The sequence below is a fragment of the Camellia sinensis genome, chromosome 2 (genome assembly GCF_055761805.1).
Source record: "Camellia sinensis isolate YWXY chromosome 2, ASM5576180v1, whole genome shotgun sequence".
Classification (NCBI taxonomy): domain Eukaryota; kingdom Viridiplantae; phylum Streptophyta; class Magnoliopsida; order Ericales; family Theaceae; genus Camellia; species Camellia sinensis.
Genome location: NC_138962.1, coordinates 188,323,278 through 188,345,370, shown reverse-complemented (window position 1 = coordinate 188,345,370; position 22,093 = coordinate 188,323,278). Strand labels below are relative to the sequence as shown.

General features: G+C 35.0%; 1 protein-coding gene across 1 annotated transcript; it reads left to right on the top strand.

Annotated features, from left to right (window-relative positions):
* The first annotated feature begins 10,448 nt into the window (after positions 1–10,448).
* LOC145819313 (putative disease resistance protein At5g45510) lies at positions 10,449–11,513 on the top strand. The gene is made up of 2 exons (XM_082913294.1): positions 10,449–10,920; positions 11,107–11,513. Exons 1-2 carry the CDS (start codon positions 10,449–10,451, stop codon positions 11,511–11,513), a joined length of 879 nt encoding a protein of 292 aa, XP_082769420.1.
* Positions 11,514–22,093: the final 10,580 nt, after the last annotated feature.

Here is a 22,093-nt window from a genome sequence, read left to right as displayed (position 1 = left end):
GGTAGAATCCCCTGAGCCATTTGCTTATCTCCAGCAAAACCAGCAATGGTTGTGCTGGTTGGTATCAACCTGGGATTCTTTTTTCCTAGTTTCTTCAAAGAAGATTTCGGGAGTAGGTTTACTGCTGTCCCATTGTCTATCAGGACTCGGTTCAGCTGTATCCCATCAAAGAAAGCCTTGATGTACAAAGGCCTGACGTGCTGCGTCATTGAATCCGAGGGGTACTCAAATGGATACAATAGATTGATGCTTACCACTTCCTCACTTTCATATTCATCTTCCATCGGGGTAACCATTTCGAAATTATCTTGCACCATACTTGCTTGCGAGTCTTCACTAGAGATCTGAACTGGATCAGCTTCCTGCCCCTCTTGATTTTCATCTCCAGCTTGGAATTCCTGTGGTAGTATGTGTACCATGTTCACTGATACTGGGGGAAACGAGCCAAACTGGATGGCTAGCTGTACTTGTTCCCCCTCTTGGTTACTTTGGTTGACTCCCTCAGAAACATCCTGCATGATGCATTCTGGTATTTCATTGCTAACTGATCCCTTCGAAGGATCTTTCTCAACTGGCTCTTCAGTCAGAAACGTTTGCTCAGCCATGAAGGCTTCGAACATCTCTTCCTCCACGACCTCTTTCTTCTGGCTTATGCTAATCTCCTCTTCGGTCTCGCTATCTGTCTCCATCAGAGCTTTCTCCAACCCTACCAAACTAGCATTCTCTCTGGTTTTCAGTTCAGAATGAACCTTGGCCAACTGTTCTCGGCTGCAGACCACTTTGCTCTGTGGAACTGGCTTTGGAGCATAGTCTGACTTTGGGTTCTTCCTTCCTTCTGTTTTGACTGGTGAAGAATTTTTTCCACTTTCCTTCAGATCTTTCTGATACTGGGTGTACCTGCGCTGAATTTTTCTTCTCTGTGATCTTGAGATGACTGGGACCATGTCTGGTTCCCTTGTCTTTGGGTGTTTAAGCAGCACCCAGTTATTCGGAGCCACCATAGGAGGCCTGATCATCCTGCCTTGGTTTACAACATCTCCTCGAACAGGCAATTCTCTAGGTTTGTTTTGCATTACAAACCAGTCTGGGACTCCAGGTACCCATGAACTTGCTGATTCAGACGCTGATCTGCCCTTTTCCACCTTCGAAGCCATCTTCGAAACTGGCCGTGAAGGTAAGTGCTTGGTTTTGTCCTCATGTTTTGAATCTGATTCAGACCTTCGATAAGGGTGACCATTTTCTGTCCTGCGTGAAACTGGTCTAGGGGGCCAATCTCTGGCTTTGATTCCATGAACTGAACCTCTCTCCAGTTTTCTTTCAGAATGGCTACTCTCCATTCTATAATAGTTATGTGGCCTGGATTCATGCAAGAGCTTCTTGCCTTTGTCATGCATTCTGTTCACCACAGGCTCAACCACTGGTGGTCTCTGCCTATCACTAGCCGGATACGGCCTTTTGTTGTAAGCATTGGTTGACTTAGGACGTCTCTGAACATCCCTGTAGTATTGCTTCCCATCAGTTGGAAGCCCCTTCAACCACTTGTAACTGAGTCTGCACCTGGGGCACATTCTCTGCATCACCGCTGCTTCTAAAGAATCATCATCCAGTGATTCTTCATCAGAGTGTTCCTTCTGGTGCGAGAAACCTTGTTCAATAACTGGTGGGCTTCTAGTATTCTTCTTGATGTTGGTTTGATTAGCAACGTGCATCTGCACATTGACTTCCTCCAATTCTGTCAAGGACAAGTTCTGGAAGTCTGATGTAATGACATTGGCTGCTGCCTCACCAACTTCTGGAAAGGGATCCCTGTCAATTCCCATGGCTTTTTCTGTTTTAGCTGAGAACTTCAAACTTCCTTTTCGAATCTGTTCTTGGATCCTGTCTCGAAAAACAATGCAGTTTTTAGTCGAGTGAGACCAAGAATTATGCCATTTACAGTATACTTTTCCTTTTAGTTCATCTGGAGATGGTAGTTTTACTCCTTTAGGTAACTTAAGGAAATTAGCTGCGAGCAAATGATCAAAGATGTCATCTGCTTTTGTTAAATCGAAAGAGTATTTTCTGTGAAAGTCTTTCTTTTTAAACTGCTGGTCTATAGTTGTATCCTTATGAATTAATGCTTCACAGATTACAGGTTCTTTGCCTACAATCTCTGCTGCATCTATTTCATAATTAGGATCTCTATAATATGTCTTATATGATGCATTATTTCGATCTTGTTCCTCTTCTAATAATGCTTCATATCGAGACACCTTATAGGTCAGTTCGACCAAATCTCTGAATTCAGTTGAATCAAACTTCTTTCGAAGCCTGAATTCTAAACCATTTTGAGCCAATCTGACGAATTCTGGCTCTGGCAGGATGACTCTACATTTATTTCGAGCCCTTTTAAATCTGGCAATAAACTGAGTAGCCTTTTCTTCAGGCCTTTGACTCAATCTAGCCAAATCTGTCATAGATACTTCTGGCTCTGATTGGAAGAATTGGGCATGAAATGCCTCTTCCATTTGTTGCCAATTTTGAATGGAGCCAGGTGTAAGGTTGATGTACCATACAAATGCTCCCCCCGTTAGGGAATTTGGAAATAATCTCAGTTTCATATAGTCATGGTTAGTAAATTCACCGCATTGAGCAGCAAACCTAGCAATATGTTCTATCGTTGATTGATTTCCAGTCCCATAAAAAAGGGTAAAATCTGGTATCCTGAATCCCCTTGGGTATTCATGTACCCTATCCACCCATTCTGGGTATGGTTTTCTGTATATAGGAGTCTGGACCCCCCGAGCCATTGGTCCACATATCTCCCTAACAATATCAGCAATCTGGTCTCTAGGGACCATATTTTGTGCCTGCTGAACCACTACTGGAGGAGCAAACACAGGATTTGGTGGACAAACTTGTGCTTGTGGTCCTCTTGGTCCATAAGGTGGTAAATTTGGGGCTGGTTGTCCTTGCGGTGCAGGTTGCTGTTGAGGGTATGGGTAACCTCTTTGAGCATGACCTGCGAAAGGACCTGCAAAAGGTGCTGGAACAGGTGTTGGGTCTCTGCCATTTGTAGGAAAACCCTCCAACCCCCCGGGTGTAAATTCGAATAAGGGATTAGTGTACCCCCTTGTGCCAGGTATGGCTTCGAACATGGGATTTGTAACCATTCTTATGCCAGTTTCTTGTACTTGGCCAGATCTACCATCCTGTGTGGCTTCATTATTAAATACTGAGGCATTTTGGCCTGCTATAGGCCTTGAAATGGGTTCATACCAAGACTGAGGTGATGGTCTTTCAAAGTTTTGGGTACTAGTTTGACCATTAGAATGTCTATTAACTTGCATAGGCTGTTTCTCTCTAGCCAATCTTTGTTGGGGGACATTTACAACTTCCTCCGTGTGTCTTGTGTTTGTTGGTTGGTGGTTATTCATTCGATCCAAAAAGGATGTTGCCCACCTTTCCATTGTGTTCATTAATTGTTGTCCCATGGCATCTACTAAACCATCCCATGGATTTGTTGGTTGAGTAAATGGCACAGTGGATGGTCCAATTCCTTGGTTTCGTCCAGTAATATGAACATATGGTTCTTGTCCAGAAGTACTGGTCTGTTCGACCATAGGTTCTGACAATATAGGAGTTTCCACAGGATGTGTTACCACATTATCCTCTGGATTTGGTATTTCTACCTCTCCTTCCACGCCTTCTTCCAAGCGTTCATTTTCTCCTTGTCGTCTTCTTCTAGCCATTTTTAATTAGGTCCCACCGGGCGTGCCAAAAATATATGTTGGCTTTTTGGCTTTTCGAAGGGTATTTTTGTGAATGTGAGCGTGCCAGCAAGGATCAATCAGTCCTTACAGAAATTGTGATTGCCAACCAATTATCAGACGATTGTGTTTTAGTTCTTTTCAGCCTTAATGAAGAGGACTTTTACTGGTGGCTTGACTTAGGAGAAGTTAATAGAAATAACAGTAATATGAAGAACAATTGAAGTATTTCATAAAAATGAACACTTACAATGGTCCAAACTCAGCCTCAGAGAGGTTTACAACAATAATTTACTTGAATCTACTTGAAGCTACTCCTATGAATCGAAGTGCAGTGCGGGTATTTAAAGTGCAGGTATTTAAAGAACAGGTATTTAAAGACTGGAAATGTAAAAGACTGGAAAAGAAAATGTATGAAGTAAATGACTGATTTGTATGATCTGAGTCCGTCCTTTTTTTCTGGGGGCTGCCCTGCTATTTATACTCGTCAGTGATGACCTTCGAACTGCACTTCGAACCGTCGAACTGCTCCTCCATGATCGCTGATCATGCTTCCTTACAAGTAGCTCCATTACGCCATTACTGGCAGTTGAGCTTCCCTCTTGTACTTGAATTTGAATATGAGTAACCGTTGAAGATATGTCATCTTGCATCCCGTTATTGATCTAGTGTTACTCAGATCATGTGAGGACCAATATTTATTGCCACGTGTACGATCAGGATTAAAGGCTTGAATAACCTTCCTTTATTACCCTTACTCTGCCACGTGTCGAACTGTAACTGGCTTTTACAAAATATGTAGCCAACAGGTTTTCATTGAGTGGTGTTCAATCTACCGAATTTATTAGTACAAGATTGAAAAGAATGCTTTGCATTCCAAGTGCGATGCCCAAGAGAAAAGGAATGAGGAAAAGAACTGATAAGAAATTTATAACATAAAATAGTGAATGTAAAAACTTGACCATAATTCTCAACTTAAGATGTTAGAAGGTGCAAAATCAATGTATGCTGGAGCTGCTATGTCTCAGTTTGATCCTCATTGTACTCGTCTCATGCTATTGTGCTTGTATTAGGTCTGGATAGAGAACATGTGATATACCTCAAAATAATACATTTCTGTTACCGCAATATATATTGGCAGCCATAGGGCATTTGAATCTTTTTCTTTTTCTTTTTTTGTGAATTACACTAATAGTCTATATAGTTTGGGGCTTGTATTTCTTTGATCCCTGACTTTTCAATTGTGACACATTTGATCCTGAATTTTGAATCTTGTTCCAAATAAGTACGATTGAAGATATCATTAGATTTTTCATGGGTAAAATCGTCAATTTAATAAAATATAAACTAATTTGACAAAAATAAATGTCAAAAAAATATTTTTAATTTTTTAAAAATTATTTTTATCCACCAATGATAAAATTATGTAAAATTATTAAAATTAATAAAAATTACATGATTTATTTTTTAAAATTAATTTTACATGATCATTATTCAAACACATAATAAAAATTAATTTGGTAAAAAAAAATGTCTAAAAGATTTATCAATTTTACATAATTTTATTTTTAGTGGGTAGAAATAATTTTTAAAAATTCAAAAATATTTGTTTGACATTTATTTTTGTCAAATAAGTTTATATTTTATCAAATTGACGATTTTACCCTTGAAAAATCTAATGATATCTTCAATTGTCCTTATTTGGAACAAGATTCAAAATTCAGGGTCAAATGTGTTACAATTGAAAAGTCAGGAACCAAAGTGACACATGTCCCAAACTATAGGGACTATTTGTGTAATTTGCCTTTTTTTTTTTTTTTTTTTTTTTGGCCTTAAGAAATAATGGGCAATTTCTAAAATTGGTAAAATTTGTAAACCCAAAAATCCAAAATCAAAAGGGAAATTCATGTAATTTGAAAAGTTTTAAATGGCTAATTGCCAAAAACATAAGGAGTAAATTAGTAAGGGTATGGCTTCTGTCCAGTATGGGATTGGATTGGACCGTGCTGTTGGGCCCACCACGGGCCCTGTTTTGATAATCTGAACCGTTCAATGTGTAAAACTCGTCGAGTACTATATGTCTATAACAAATCACGTTGATCGGATATCGATAGCTATATGATCAAATCAGTTTCGTATTAAAAAAATTGGACGGTGAACAAATTAACGGTTGACAAAAAACTGTTTTGATCACATAGCTATCGATATCCAATCAACGTGATTTTTTACAGGCATATAATACTCGACGATTTCTACATATTCAACGGTTCAGATTATCAAAACAGGACCCGTGGTGAGCCCCTACAGGCCCAACAGTACGGTCCAATCCGAGTCCGATCCCGGACTGGATAGAAGTCATACCCAATTAGTAATTACAACTCTTTTGATCTATGAAATAAAAAATTGTATACAAAATTTAAGATAGGTTAGGTTTAAGCTTATATTATATAAAATTTTTAGGAGGTTGATTTAATTTAACATTATTTTTTTTTTTCATTTTTTTTTTATTTTTAAAGAGTAATGGATTAAGTGTGCAGGTGTTTCAATTGGATCTTATTCAAACTTTATTTTATTATTTAACATTATTGTCACGCTCTCTATTTCTCAGGGGTGGGGGCAAAAGTTGCAAAGGAGCTTAAACAATGTTGCTGTTTCCAACATAATCTATACCCTACAATTGATTGAGACCATTTAATTGAGTATGTAATGAAATTAGTGATTTTATATGATATATATTTTTTCTATTTATAATTATCATAATTATTTATCAAAATTTATTGACGCTACATTTTATTTTCAATTGAAGAGAAAATTTTCTTGATTAAAATATAAAGAAAAATAAAAAACAAAAACTAGAAAGAAAGGAATGAAAAATGAATGCATCCTAATTATTATTAAGAAGTTATTCTTAATTTGATATATGCACCAAGTAACCCATTGGATTTAAATAATCCAACCTAATTGTCATGTGCTTTATCTTATGATATTAGGCTATGTTGCATGGATTCTCAAAAATAAATACCCATATATCGGACACCTAACACTTGAATAAAGGTGTGGGATATGTGTCCAATATTTTTCATTAAATGCTTCTTATATATATGTGTATTTAATACTATCATTATATATATATATATATATATATATATATTGTTGTATAATGGTTATATAATGAGTAAAATTTTTGTTTAACATTAAATGTCACGTATAACACTATTTTGTCTCATATAATAGATTAAAAATATAAATAAGATTTTTACCAAGTCTGTTTACTTTTAAATTTGAACTTTGATGAATTCGACCTCTAAGTATGCATTTACACCCGTACTTGAATCTATGTAACATAGATATTAGGTTATTGGATCAAGATATGCCAACATTATATTGACATTTTAAAACATTTAGTGAGAAGTCCTATGTTATAGAATTGTTGGGGTTAGGTCCTACTTAAAGATATTTTATCCCAATTGTCTTGTTAGTGTTTTTTTTTTTTTTCCACCGGAAATACCCATACATGCAAATAGTGCGCCTAGTTGAAAGAAAAATTATTAGGTGCTCTATGCCCCAATACAAAATTGTGAGAACACTCCTCCCACAAACTCAATTCTCCCCATGTCCCAAGAGCACTAAATAACTTCTCTTAGCTGTAGGCACACTTCAAATGCTGGCATTTATTTTTATTGTTTCAAAACTTTTAAACTACATAACTTTCATTATATACATTTATTTTTAATAAAATTTATTTCTCTGGAATCTACACAACAAGATCTTTGAAACAATACCAAAATTGAATATAAAACTTTGTAAAACTAAAATTTTATTATTTTTAGCTATATGGAACTAAGAATTTCTCAGTCTGCAAAATTGATAAATTTCAGTTTTAAAACTAAGAAATATTTTTAATTTTGCACAGTAATGTTACATACAGTTGCTTCGTCAAAAAATTATTTTTTTTTTTATGTAACTTTATATAATATTAGTCTTATTTGATAGATCTCAATGAGTAGATTCTTAAAATATAAATTTTATAAAAAAGTGAATGCGTGTAATACGAAAATTATGAAATTTCAAAAGTTTAAAATACAAAAAAGATATTTTGCATATCATCAAGCTTTTTTTTTTTTTTTTTTTTTTTTTATACAAAAGAAGGATTAGAGCAGAGGAAAGAAAACAAAAGCACTGCAACAGCAAGACAAAAGAGGGCTAAACAAGCTTTTGCATCAGCACATGTCCGGCTCCTTTCCCTTTTTAATTGATGGCAAAATCATCTCACAATAAAAACAATTGGAAAAAAAGGACTTCTTGGGATAAAATGTTTCACATGAGACTTATCCTAACGTAGTCTCACCCAATAGGACTTATAGTTAATTAATCCTTAAAATTATTATAATAAATCAAAAGGTAATTAGGTACTTGTATGAGTCAAATGACTCATGACTAAAAATTTTGGCCCTAATTTTTAGGGCGCATTGTCTATGATATAAAGTTGTAGGTCCAAACCAAGATAAACTAAAAATTTCATTGGATCAATTAATTTTACAAACAAACATTTGGTTTGTCGTGATAAAAACCATGCATTACACTGGTACCAAATGCCTAATGCTAACCTTAATTTTCATGTAATTATTCTAAATGCATATAAAAAGAAAAAACTTAAAATAGTCGTTCTCTTACATTTAATCTGCTAATAAGTTTTTTATTATATAAATTATATACCTTTTTCCTATCAATTAAAATTTAAGAAACAATTGTGATCAGTGGCAGAGGGAAAGAAGGACGAGGGTGTCACGTGCGCCCCTTAGTTTTGAGATTTTTTTTTTTTTTTTTTTTTTTTTTTTTTTTTTTTGTGTCTTGTTGTCATATACAAAATGTATTTTTTTTCTTTAACATATTTTTTGGTTAAGGATTTATTGTATTGTTCACAACAAGTAGTTATTTAATACTTTGATAGCACTATATGGCATTATTTATGTAATAGTTTAAACCAATAGTATAGCGAAAAATCTTATACATTGGATATAATGAACTCATTATTTTCAAACAGTTGACAGACTGCTTAATGTGATTTGTGATTTCTCATGCTTTGTGCATCATGTAGGCAATGCTATATGGTATTCTAAGATTATTTAATAATTTTCATTCAAAACACATTATTTATAAGCAATGTCATCTCTTTAATATTTTTTTATCAAATAAAAATTAAATAGATTTTATAATAATTTGTGCTATAAACGATGTGTTTTTATCTTCTAAAATTAAGAATTTTGATCTATAATTTTTTGTGCTAAAATTACAACCTTACATCACCATCCCACAACGAGTTATTCTACACTATTATAAAATTTTAATTTGTTTCTATTAATAATGAATATGTAATTTTTATGCTTAAATTTAGCTCATAAAATTATTATTATCTTAATGTTCATCATGATTTTTTTTAAATAAAAAATTATAAATAATAGTGCCCTCTCCAACTCAATTTCCTGGCTCCGTCACTGATTGTGATCATAAATAATTTACATATAATGTAATATTTCAAATATATACGTGAAGTAATAAAATAATTGTCCCTAATTATTTCTTTCAAAAATATTTTCTTATTTCATGCATTGCATGAGTTCATTGCTAGTTTTACATATTGGAAAAGAATGAGAAACAAATTTTAGAAAGCTCTATCATAAAAAAGTTTGGAAATTGTGGGATTGAAAATTCTGAAAAATTAAAATTTTTAAAGAAATAGGTGTTAATCTGTATAAATTCACATTATTTTTAATTTATCATTAGATCCCAAAGATTAAATATGTACCCAATTTTTTTCCTGCCAAACACATATTTATGTGTACTATTTAGACATTATTTTAAACTTGCATTGTGTTTCATGATTGTCTCAAAGATGAATAAGTGCCTGAATGTCCCCCTAACAATTTGAAGAATGTCCGTTTCTAAAAAAATAATGAGGGATGTTCCAATGCATGTCCGATGTGTTGGACCAAAAAGTATCCAATGAATGTGTCCAATATATGTCCAACACACACAAAACCTCCAAAATGTTTATGTTTTTTAGGTATTTACAATATAGCCCAAGTCAAATGGAGGCACGCAACATTAAATGTTGCGATTAAGGATGAGTAGCGGATATATCGATCCGTCTAAACCGACCAAACTAAACCGATCCACCACATTTTGGACGGATGCGTGATAACGAGCGGACGGTTGCAGATCGATTTTTTCCAATCCACCTAGTTTTGGAAGGATGGTAGATCTCAGGTTTCTTTGGCCGCAACCAAACTGCCAAACTACGAACACCCTTAGTAATTTGTAAGACTTTGTATTTTTAATTTGTTTAGATATTCTGTTTGTGTTTTCAATTGAAAAAAAGTTTAATATTCTATTGGATATATTCTATTGAAAAAGAGTTTTCAAGTTGAATATATTTTTTGAATTGAAAAAAATAAATGTATTGTTTATCTATATTTTTTGGTTTTTAAATCTAACTCTAAAAATAATAAATAAAAAAGATGATATATGTTAGTTGGTTTTTGTTTTCAAAAAACAGATATAGATGTAACAATACATAGACATACAATCTCTACTACTACTTTGTTCATGGTTTTGGTGGTTTGAATTGTTTTTATATTTTAAGAACCACGGATTGTAATACTTTATGTGGATGAGGTATGTTGTGATTCCGGAGCACAAATGGAAAATGCCTTCAGTTATTTTGTTCAATGTGATTCTGGAACACAGATGCTTGAGAGTGCTTTGAAAGAAGCATTTGAATCTGATAGTAAAAACTATAATTTAGCATGGCTACTACACAGTGGGTATGACATGTTGCCAAGAAGTGTTTTAATTGAATGTTGTCAGCATGGTAGTCACTTCTTTTGCGACCGTGGAAGCATTCATTACAGTGAGTTGATAGCTTACTGGATATTGGAAGGATACCTTGGGCATGTTGATTGTATGAAGAAGGCATATGAAAAGGGCCAGTCTATTTTCATGGAGCTTGTGGATTGTCAACTTTTGAAAAAGCCGGATAATGGTTACGTTGTCATGGACAACGATCGAGAAATTGTAAATTTGGATGACTTTGACCGTTGTGGATTTGGATTGGCTTGGCTGATCTGCTTGAGGACTGTGAGGGGACAACCAGTCTTGGCTTGGCTTATTTGTTTGAGGATGGTGAGTGGAAAGGCTTTGGGAGAATCAGTCAAGCAGATGGAATGATAAAATCAGTTTGTTCAACTAACCTCGTATATATTTGAACTGAATGTTGATCCTTGACCTTCATCTCTTTACAACCTTAAAGAATTACACTGGCTCATTCTTAGAGGGTGTTCTTGCTTCAAAACAATAGGTAGTCTGAAAATTTTCAAAAATCTCATGGTGCTTGATGTTTCTGGTACTACATCTTTGACCAAATTTATTGACAAAACCTTTCGACACACTCCAAAACTTCAAATGCTTAATCTTTCACATACCTCTATTAACAGGATACCAAAACTTAAAGATCTTGGACAACTTACTTATCTCTCACTACGTGGTTGTAAACTCTTAGATAGACTGCCCAAAACTGATTTACTAACTAGTCTCCAAACTCTTGATCTTTCAGGTGCTATAAAGTGTAAGGAATTCCATGAGCAGTCACAAAAACTTCCTAGTGGCCTTAAAATTCTTAATATATCACAAACTCCTTTAGAAAAACTACCTTTTGAGATTAATGCTCATCATCTATTTATAAAACATTGCCTATCAATTCTTTAGCCATCTGTCTTTTCTTCAAATTCTCAACCTGTCAAAAACTGGAATAAAAACTCTTCGTTTAGTTTCCAAGCTTAAAAACCTGCGTCAGCAATTATTGTCAGGCTGTATTGCTTTGACAGAGATAAAAGATACATCTTTTGAGTAGATGTCTTGCCTTCAAAATTTTGACCTCTCTGACAAACTTATAGGAAAGAGAAGTTAGAAGAACACAAACTTATAGGAAAGAGAAGTTATAAGAACACAAGAGAGTTTGAGAGAATGCCTTGTATTCACTTGGGAGAAAGCTTTACAACTCTTGGATCATTGATGGAGCAAATGAGCCCCTCTCCTATTTATAGGCATCTTCGGCCTTCTTTAGAATATTCCAGAGCATATAAGAAAAGGAATATGGAGAGGCTTCTCATGGAAGCTTTTCTTATCTTACAAGAGGCTTCTAGAATCCTCCCTAAAAATATCTATACAAACATCTACCTCATTCTAGAGGTAGGCATAATGATCTTTTACCACTTCCGTTTCTCTAGGAGGTTCTAGAAGCTTCTATTGCTTCCATCCTTCTAACATTCACTTGAATATTCTAGAACCTTTTTCTAGATCTTTTCATGTATATTATAGAATTATGTACCATATTCTCATATTTTCTCAAGTCTTCCAGGAGCTTCCATTATATTCCATTAGCCTCTTTTCCTTGAGACTTCCTTATGGTAGGCAATTCTGTCTGGGTAAATTGGCAGGACGTGATAGTCAGCTATCTATAAGAGGTTGTGAGGATTTACCAACAATGCCAAATTTGGAAGTACTCATGAGCCTTGAGGTTTTGGATCTTTCTGGAACAACAATCACTCATATACCATCCCTTGAGAATTTTAGCCACATCAGACAACTCCTCCTTAGGGGTTGTTCAAACTTGGAAGGGTTTATGCATGGGGAAATGATTTTTCTGTTGGGGACCACTGTTAAAGAGATTCCCTATGGAATCTCAAGGTTGACTCATCTTGAGTGCCTTGATCTGCCACACATGGAAAAAATACAAGGGGTTAAGAGCAGAAATATGAAGTCCCTGCCAGAAGTGGATGATCCTAATCAGTGGAGCATGTCCAGTTTGACAATCCTCACATTGCTATGAGTGGTATTAAGAAAAATCCACTCTTAAAGAAAAATCCCTGGAGATAAATCCCTTTTTGCTAGAGACATGATTTCATTTATGTGTCCGTCCTACCAAAGGGAAAAATAAGAATGGGGATACATATTCTTATAGAAATGACCATATTTTCAGAGATATCCTCTTCCGGACTGCAGAATTTGATCTTTTTAAAGAGCAATGATCACTGGAGATACATGGATTCGATATTTTCCCTAGTGGTGTAGGGGATGTGCTCTACAATGCTGACTGTGTGTTTTTTTATCAATAACACATTCAACAAATGGTTTGATGATATTGGTGTTTCCAGCCTTCAGGCAATCAAAGGCTGTTGGATTGAGAGATGCACAAAAGCTTAAATGTCTATATCTTGACTGTTGTCCTAAGCTTTCGACTGTTTTCTCGTCATCCCAGCTGCCAGAAAACCTCAAAGTTCTTCAAGTCAGATTTTGTGATAAATTGGAGACAGCATTTGAACAATCCTCTCCAGAGCTTAAATTGCAAAATCTGGAGACATTATATCTGTGGGAATTACCAGAACTAATGAGAGTTGGATGCAGATTGCCCTCTCTACAAACTCTAAAATTTTGGGAGTGTCCAAAACTGCAGAAATTAGACGACACTATCAGATTGGCCGAAAGTTTACAGACTTTATGGATTTCCAATGTTGTTGATTTGAAGTACATATACTGTGGAAGCCAGTAACTTGAAACTTTGAATCTTGAGAGTTGCCCTATGCTTGAAACTATGGGCACTTCATTGCAGCAGCCACAAAGTCCAATGACTGTCAAAATCAAGTCATGCAACAAATTAAAGCCTGTGTTTGGAAGCGACACATTATCAGAGTCTATAATGCAGTAGCTGCACGCACTGAATCTGCACAAATTGCAAAAATTGGAGGAAATTGGGTTTAGAAAAACTGTTGTCACAGGATGCCTAAAATTCCCCAGGCAGGATCTACTCCTGTTAGCTATATCAGAGGAATTTGACATGGAATGAAACATTAGGGATATCGGGCAATTGTAATTGAACAAAATAAAAATTCATTGAGATACTGAACAATTGTTGCCTTCTGCACTCCCAATCTGACTTCAGGTTATTATTTTTAATATTACTCTTTATAATCATTTTGTTTTTCACTTACAAGTACATTCACATCTTGCTGAAAGGTGTTTTTTTTTTGTTTCTTTTTATTTTTGTTTGTTCTTGCCAACCTAAATTCTAGTATGCGCTTCTCGATGCCTTTTATTAATCTGGAACAACAAGCTGATCATTTTTCATCACAATCAGAGACATTATATATATATATATATATATATTTAGATGCCTTTTTTTTTTTTAAATCTTTTCTTGGTTTCATTTTATGCTGTAGTTACATATGCCTCTAAATCAAAGGTTTGTTTTCTGGATTTGTTGAGACTTCAGCTTCCATCTGGAAGAAGGCTGCCAATAAATCATGGATGTAGAGGAAAACACAATAGAATGCGTCTTTAATTATACAAGTTAAATGCGTCTTTACGTGCAAAATTTTTTGTTTTGGATGTTTTGTAAGTGTTGTAATTTTAGTTCAAGTTTACGGCCATGTTTTATTTAAAATCTATTTTCAGTGGAAAATCTATCTTACTAAAATAAATGACATTTTTTTTATTTAAATCACATAACTTTAGGATTAGTTAAAGGTTTTAGGTCTAAAATGATTTTTTGTGGACAATTAACCACTAAAATCATAGAATAGAGAGTGAGTAGAGGCTAATCTTTGGATTGGGCAAAAGGGGATGCTTCCATGCAAATGGCCTTCCCCTTTTGTATCCAAACTCTCGAACCTAAAATGTTTTTGGTTATGACGGATTAGGTCTTAATTTAGTTTTCATTGTTAAAGATTTTTTAATTTATCTTTATAAATTAAGTGGTGACTCTATGTCAATAAAGCAAGTCGGTGTGAGATGCATGCCTTAGACTCGAAAAAGGCACGGTGCCTATACACTTGAAATTCACGCTAGTGAACTTCTTCGTACGCTCATGATGATTGAGTGGTCCTCCCGGAACAGACACAATATTAACAATAGAGGTTGGCATTCCATTCGCTATGGGATTCAGATTCCCATCAACATTCATAACTCCGGTACTAGTTGCAGCAACATCAGTAACAGTTGTCATTTCTAAAAAACACAATAGAATTTCAATTATTATGTTTTTCCAGAAATCAAATTGACACTAGAAAATCTTAAAATACTGAAATTAATTCAAAAATTGATCTCACCACTTAACTTTAGAAACCAAACAAAACCAGGAAAATTTCTAAGAAGATTGAAGGGGTCACAAAGGTACCACTTAAAACATAATTAACCTTAGACAACAAAAGTGCCTTTTTTACAAAACTTTCAAGACATTGTTGACTTGTCAATGGGAAATAAATTCAGAATTAAATTCCCTAGGGATAAACTAGGGTAATAAAACCTGAAGTCCCAAAAACACAATTACAATCAATAAAATTGCTATAGGAATTACAAGCAATAAAAATTGCTAACAAAAATACAAGCAATAAAATTGTTGTCAAAATAGTGTACAAAACAATCCACAAAACGAAAGGTACAATTTTTTTCCCCCACACTCAGGTATCTCTGTTCAAAATTTTTAATAGTCCAAATATGTTCCAATTTAATTAGTTCTTGTTTTGTTCTTATTTTTTCTTTTCCATTCGTATAGGTATACCTATAAAGAAAGTTAGCAACAAAAAAAAAAAAAAAACAAAATAAGACAAAACAAATAATATATAGATCTGTAAGAGCCTTATGCAATTAAATTAATTTTTTTCCCCCAGCTTCTACCAACCTATGAAATAGCAAAATAAATTAACTATAACATAAATTGCATGATAAAATACTATAAAAAAAATTAAAATAAAAAAGTGAAAACAAACCAATAATTCCAAGTAATTAAATTAATTTTAATTCCGAAGAGTTATACCAAATAAAACTAGAAAGAAATAGGCAAACAAAACTAAAACCAAAACAACTTGTTCTAATTTTTTTTAAATAAGAAAAATTCAGAGAACAAGTAAATTGAAGAACATATATATTTTTCAGAAAAATAAAACTTTTATAAGATACTTTATAAAAAGAATTTGTTTTTAGTCTTCTTTTTTGAGACACAAATAATCTGTTTTAAGATTGTTGTATAAAATTGGTGATTAAATAAAAATAAAACTGTAATGCCTTGCCTTTTTATTACTCGGATTCCATTACCAAATCATTATTATAGATTCAATTTCAAACATAACATACAAAAACTCTTTATATTTACAAGAACACATGAATAAAGATTCCCTCATCCAAATATAATATGAATGCAACAAGAGTTATATTTAAATAAATTGCCCATAAACTTACATCTTTTAAACTAAGAGGAAGGGTTTAACCCTTTTACATCAATGGCATTCCGCCAACAAATAAAAGGCCCCGTGGCCAACAAGTAAAGAAGATCGATGACCTTGAAACACTTCTTAACGCTCACCTGAAAAAGGATTAGCAACGTGGGATGAACATAAAGTCCAATAGGAATCTCAACATGATCCTAAACAATAACAACTTACAGATAGCTATAATCATGAATGCTTAGTCTCATGCTATAATAATAATGTGACAGTTTATATAGAAATATACGTATATAAGAACTTTTCGCAAAATCATTCATTTCATTCAATAATGTAAGCAATTCACTTTTCTTTCTTCCTGTTACCTTTTTCTGAAATTCGTATGACAATAACAAATTCTAGAAAACAATTTCACCAAGCCCATTACGTTTTCTCTCACTTTCTGGACTTGCACCTGATTTTCCTTTTCAAAACATGTTCACAAGTATCCAATATCCTTCACATTTTTCACAATCTCAATATAGTATTTATGTCCGTTTCTAACACATTCATATCTATAAATGCATACCTTTAGTACAAAACGAAATAACAAGCAACCAACAAGCATCTAATCAACAAATGAGACAACTCGGCCTTCCAAAACTATAACCATCATAACCCATAACATACCCAGATACACTGAGACAATAATGATAAATAAGTTCTGCTTTACCTGCCTTAAGCACAATAAGCCAAGGATACACCTTTCCACAATGACATGTCAATTTACCAGACGCCGGCTGGAAGGTAATGGTACCTCTGCCAAGTTCTATAGGTGCTAGCTAGAAGGTACTGGTACCTCTCATTCTAAGCGCGACCAATTCTCTAGGCGCTAGCTGGAAGGTAATGGTACCTCTCATTCTCAGCGCAGTATACGTTACCAATCATTACAATATGACAAAGTACAACCAACAAGTGTAATGCATACACATACACTATTCAACAAATTACAACTAACACAAGTGTAATGCATATACAACAATTCAACACAACAATGTCATCCTCCACCGATGACCAAGGACAAAACCTCTAAATGTATGTATTCAACACACGTATTATAATAATTCAACTCTCATGAGATTTTAAATCCAACAACAACAATAGTAACAAAACCTCCAAATGTATGTATTCAACACACATATTATAATAATTCAACTCTCATGAGATTTTAAATCCAACCTCAAGTTAATTTTTGAAATTTACATAGTGTTATCATTCCATTCTTCCATTTCAAAAATCAATTCTCTTATTTTCCAAGTTAACATACTCCACCGTTTATCCCAATCCATTCTTTGCATTTCACAAAACTAATTCCATGGATATCAAAGCCATAACCCAACTCAATTTAATATGTTCAATCCAAAATAATTTCAATGCCATGGTTAATTCTCCCCTTTAGCTATTAACACATTTACACAACCCATAATAACAATTTACAAACATTATTCAACTTTACCCATTTTTAATTCACCAAGTCAAAACATTAAATTAGGATTTTTTCTTCTTTCAACATAAACATGCTAGATTACTCCCCAATTAACCCAAACAACAATCAATTTAACAATCTTATTCCCAAACAACAAACCCTAGGTTCCCTTTCATGACTTTCAAAGAAATCCATAATGGATATGATTTTTATGCAATACAAATCTACCACATATCTATCTATAGATGAGGTATTGAAAATGAATAAGGAAATCCCTACCTCAAGATTTGAAGCTAAAGATGAAGACCCAACTTGAAATTTCAATGAAATCGCAAAACAATCGGTAGAAGTCTTGATCTATGCTTGCTCTTCAACATTCTTGAAAGATTTGGGCTGAATCTTGGGTAAATAGAAGAGAAATCAAGAGTTTGGAAGGTTAGGGTTTCGTTTTGGAGGATGGGAGAAGAAGAGAAGGAGAAAAAATGGAATTTTAGGGCCAAAAAGTCACTTTATAATGTCTGTTAGCGACGTGATCGCTCGAGCGAAGGAAGCTTGGCTCGAGTGTACAAAAGAAGCTCTTAGAATTTCTGAAAATCATGTAGTTTGCTCGAGCGAAGAAAATCTCACTCGAGCGAGCATGCTTCCAGCATAGAAATGCAAAATTCAAGTAGCTATAACTCTCTCGTCCGGACTCCGTTTAGGGTCATTCTTGCGTCCAAATTGGAGCCCCGAAAGTAAGCTTTCCAATGGTTCTAGCCTCACATCAAGATTCTAAGTATGGAGAGAGAAAATGATGAAAGAGTGAAAACTACTCAATAACAATTATTCAAATTTAGAGTTTCTGATTCAATCTCACCCAACCACTATGATAACACCTTAACTAAGGCTCAAATAACAACTAAGAAGGTTCTCGATCAAGGTAATCAAAGGGTCAAATATAGTTCCATTATAATAGGAAGCACAGAGTGCTACAAAAACAGACTTGGATTTATTAATTGAATTACAAAGCAGTAATAATAGAACTACTAAAACTGGATGTTACAACTTGAAGAACCGAGAAATAAAAGCAAATTCTAAAAATAAAATGAACAAAATTATAAAGGAAGCAAACCGAAGCCAGTATATCACACAGTTTCCTTCAAACAGATTTGTCGCCTCATCGATGGGTGTTAGGAGTACGTCAACATCTACCTTTCAAGATACGATGAAGGTTGATAGCTACAACAGGGGCACCTTCTAAGTAGAGCTCCAACTAACAAAACAATAGCAGCACTCTCTCACACTCGAAAGAAATATTGTAAAGACAGAATAACAAAAGAATTATGGAATTTCTAAGTAGGAAAACTAGGGAAGGAGGTCTCCATTTATACACATGGGGAGGAAAGAGGAGGAGCCTTTAACCATGAAGGCTAGGCAACAAATTCAAACTCAATTATGCAAATCTGATGGATTAAACCACCATTCAATACAAAGGTTACAAGGTCCTATAGCAACCACCAACTAACCTAGGTCAAAAAAAGAGTAAGGTTCGTGGGGGCACCAACTTGGCCCAAGCCCAAGCCCAAGCCCAAACCTTATCTAGTCCAGCAAGCCTCAAGATCCACGAGCCCTGGACTCGGTTCAGGTTGACGCGCCGCATTTTTTGATAACCAACTTGGACCATAGTCTTGGCTTAAGTTTATCCTTAAAGCATCCATAACTCCCTTCCTCCAAAAAATTTGGATGCCTTAAAGGGCCCATGCCCTTAGGCTAAACTAGGGATTTAAATACCCATTAATGTTTGTTTCTATAATCAATGTGGGATAGGCTGTTACATACCTTCCCCAAAACCTCATGAGGACAACTTTATGAGATAATTTCTCATTCAAATCTTAATGGTTTTTGTCATTCTTTTTGTGGTATAAAAATCTCACTACAAATAATCTAAACCCACTTGGACCCACCACAACTGATGGTTGGGACCCACTTGAATTTTGCATTAAAGTCATCAAAAAATCATTATTTTTCAGCAATTCATTCTTTTTTTATATGCTATTATGCACAAAGACTCTACCATCAGTACAACTTCTAAGCAATTTCATCCACTGAAGCCAAAATATGACAAATTTAAATGTCCGAAATCAATCTTCTTAGGACTATCTACTGACTACTATAGTTTCAAACACCATTGGTAATGTTTAGCGAGGGTGACTGCCCCTTCTAATTCTAGAACTAGATGTTCAGTCACTTATACCAGGTTGAGTCCACAATAGGGTCACAATTTTGAGCACCCTCAGCCCTCACCCTATTCAAGCATAGATATAGCTAGCTTCTAAAAGAAGAAAAAGAATACTTCTATATCAGTGCAAAATTGTAAAGGCTAAAAACACCATAAAAGCAACAAAAAGCCTACCTATCCAAGGCAGGGGACTCTAGAGCGAAGAACGGAGATGACACCGACTCGGGTTCTGAGACAGATTCAGACAGTGGCGCTGATGGAGATAGTGCCCCAGAGTCTTCTCCTCCGAGGAAGAGGACGACGAGGGCTTCTCGAGGCTGATGCGACCCAGTGTTTGTAACGCCCTCAAAATAAACCCAAAAACAGACATCCATGATACAAGAAAGAGATATCACATTTCATAAATCAGAGTATTCTTACAGAATGTATTACATGTTGACAACAAAAGTAAATGCCCTATGGGCTTACAACTTTCCAAGTCAACACTTGGTTACAAAAAAAAGAGAGTACTAACTCTACACAAAATAAGCCCTTAGCTTGATATACATGTAATACAAAAAGTAATAAAAAAGGTCTCTCAGCCACTAAGCCTCCCAAGCTACGTCCTTAGAGGTGGCATGTCACCTGCACCTGAAAATGATGTCCCAAATAGGGTGAGCCAACGCCCAGTAGAAATATGCTAAACATAGTATGAGCAATAACTAAAACATTAGCACTTGATAAATGTTCAACTCATATAAACCAACGTACACTATAATCCCATTTCATAATCCTTTATTTATCCAATTCCCAACTTATAAACATGGCTCAGAACCTGGCCAAACAACTTAGATAAGACTACACCTCATGCCAACAATACTCAAACTGCCATTTTACGGAGATTGCGTCCGCGGGATTCGGCACCCATGTGTAATTATTTTCTTGTGGCCATTTTACGGAAATTTCATCCACGGGACTCGGCACCCATGTATAGATATTTTCGAATTGCCATTTTATGAAAATTTCATCGTGGGATTCGGCACCCATGTATGATTATTTTCGAATTGCCATTTTATGAAAATTTCATCTGCGGGATTCGGCACCCATGTATAATTATACTTATCATATACAATGACCAATCAATATACAAATTCGTTGTATTATTCCAACCGTCACACTCAATGACATACTCAAATTGATTAGTTTTAATTCACCTAATCATCATGCAGTGTCTACAACAATCAAGACTATCCTCCACCGATAGCCCAAAGCAGTTATATCTAAATATATAATAAATGCACCAACAGATAAATTATCAATAATTCTCAAAGGTGAGTGATTATTAAGTTCAACTCCACCATTCTTTCACATAACTTTCCAATTTCACTATTTCACAATGAAAGTCATTAATTACACTAATGACCCACTAAAACCCAAATATGGCATTTTCCCCATTTTTCCAATATTGACCCAAAGGTCCAAATATTATCCTTAAACAACTACAATCCCATTTTAGAACCCAAGTACACATGTATTGGCCCCAAAGAACAAAACCCCTCTTTTCATATTGAAACCCTAACACCCACAATTACCCAACTTCAACATTACATCAAAATGACAACAAGTTTATGTCAAAGACCATAAATATGAGTAGTTATCCCTACCTCAAAGTTTGAAGCCCAAGGAAAAGATGAAGAAACTCAAAGATGCTCCAAATCAACACTTTTTCGAATCCAAAGATAGCCCAAACCAAACTCTACCTTTTATACAAAGGAACTAGGGTAGAAACACTCTAGAGCTAGATGGATTCTTAGAGAGAAAGAGAGAGTAGAGAGAGAGGCTGCCGAAATTAGGGTTTTGAAAAGTTAGAGAGAGAGAGAAAGTTAAAAAAGTGATTTAAAATGACCCAGCTGCGATCTGATATACGTATGACCCGCTCGAGCAGAGAATAGGACGCTCGAGCGTCAGACACAAAAACTTAACCCGCTCGAGCGCCAAGGCACAACAGCAAAACGCTACCCGCTCGAGCGCAAAGAAAAACCCACTCGAGCGTAGATTACACTCTTCCAGTACTTTTACAGACATCGAACACCCGCTCGAGCGCAAGGATACCCGCTCGAGCGCGACCCGCTCGAGCGTGAGGAAATCCGCTTGAGCGTGAAAAACACATCTGCACTACTTTTGCAGACGGACAAATTACTGAAGGTATGCAAACTTCGCTCGAGCGCAAGAAGACCCGCTCGAGCGAATCACTAAAAATCTGTTTGAAACATAAAAGCTCAACCAACCTGTTTGAAACATGCCCAAGACAATTCTAAACTCAAATGCAAAGAGTTAAAGGATGAAAATGAAATACAGACAACAACAACTATCAACGGAACCGAGTCCAGAATACAGTAAACCTGAG

What these genes read in the sequence shown, in the direction of transcription:
- LOC145819313 (XM_082913294.1), top strand. Translation starts at nt 10,449, where the DNA reads ATGGAAAATGCCTTCAGTTATTTTGTTCAATGTGATTCTGGAACACAG. An exon ending in AGTCTTGGCTTGGCTTATTT is followed by an intron (nt 10,921 to 11,106) that starts GTTTGAGGATGG and finishes TCAAAACAATAG; the next exon opens with GTAGTCTGAAAATTTTCAAA.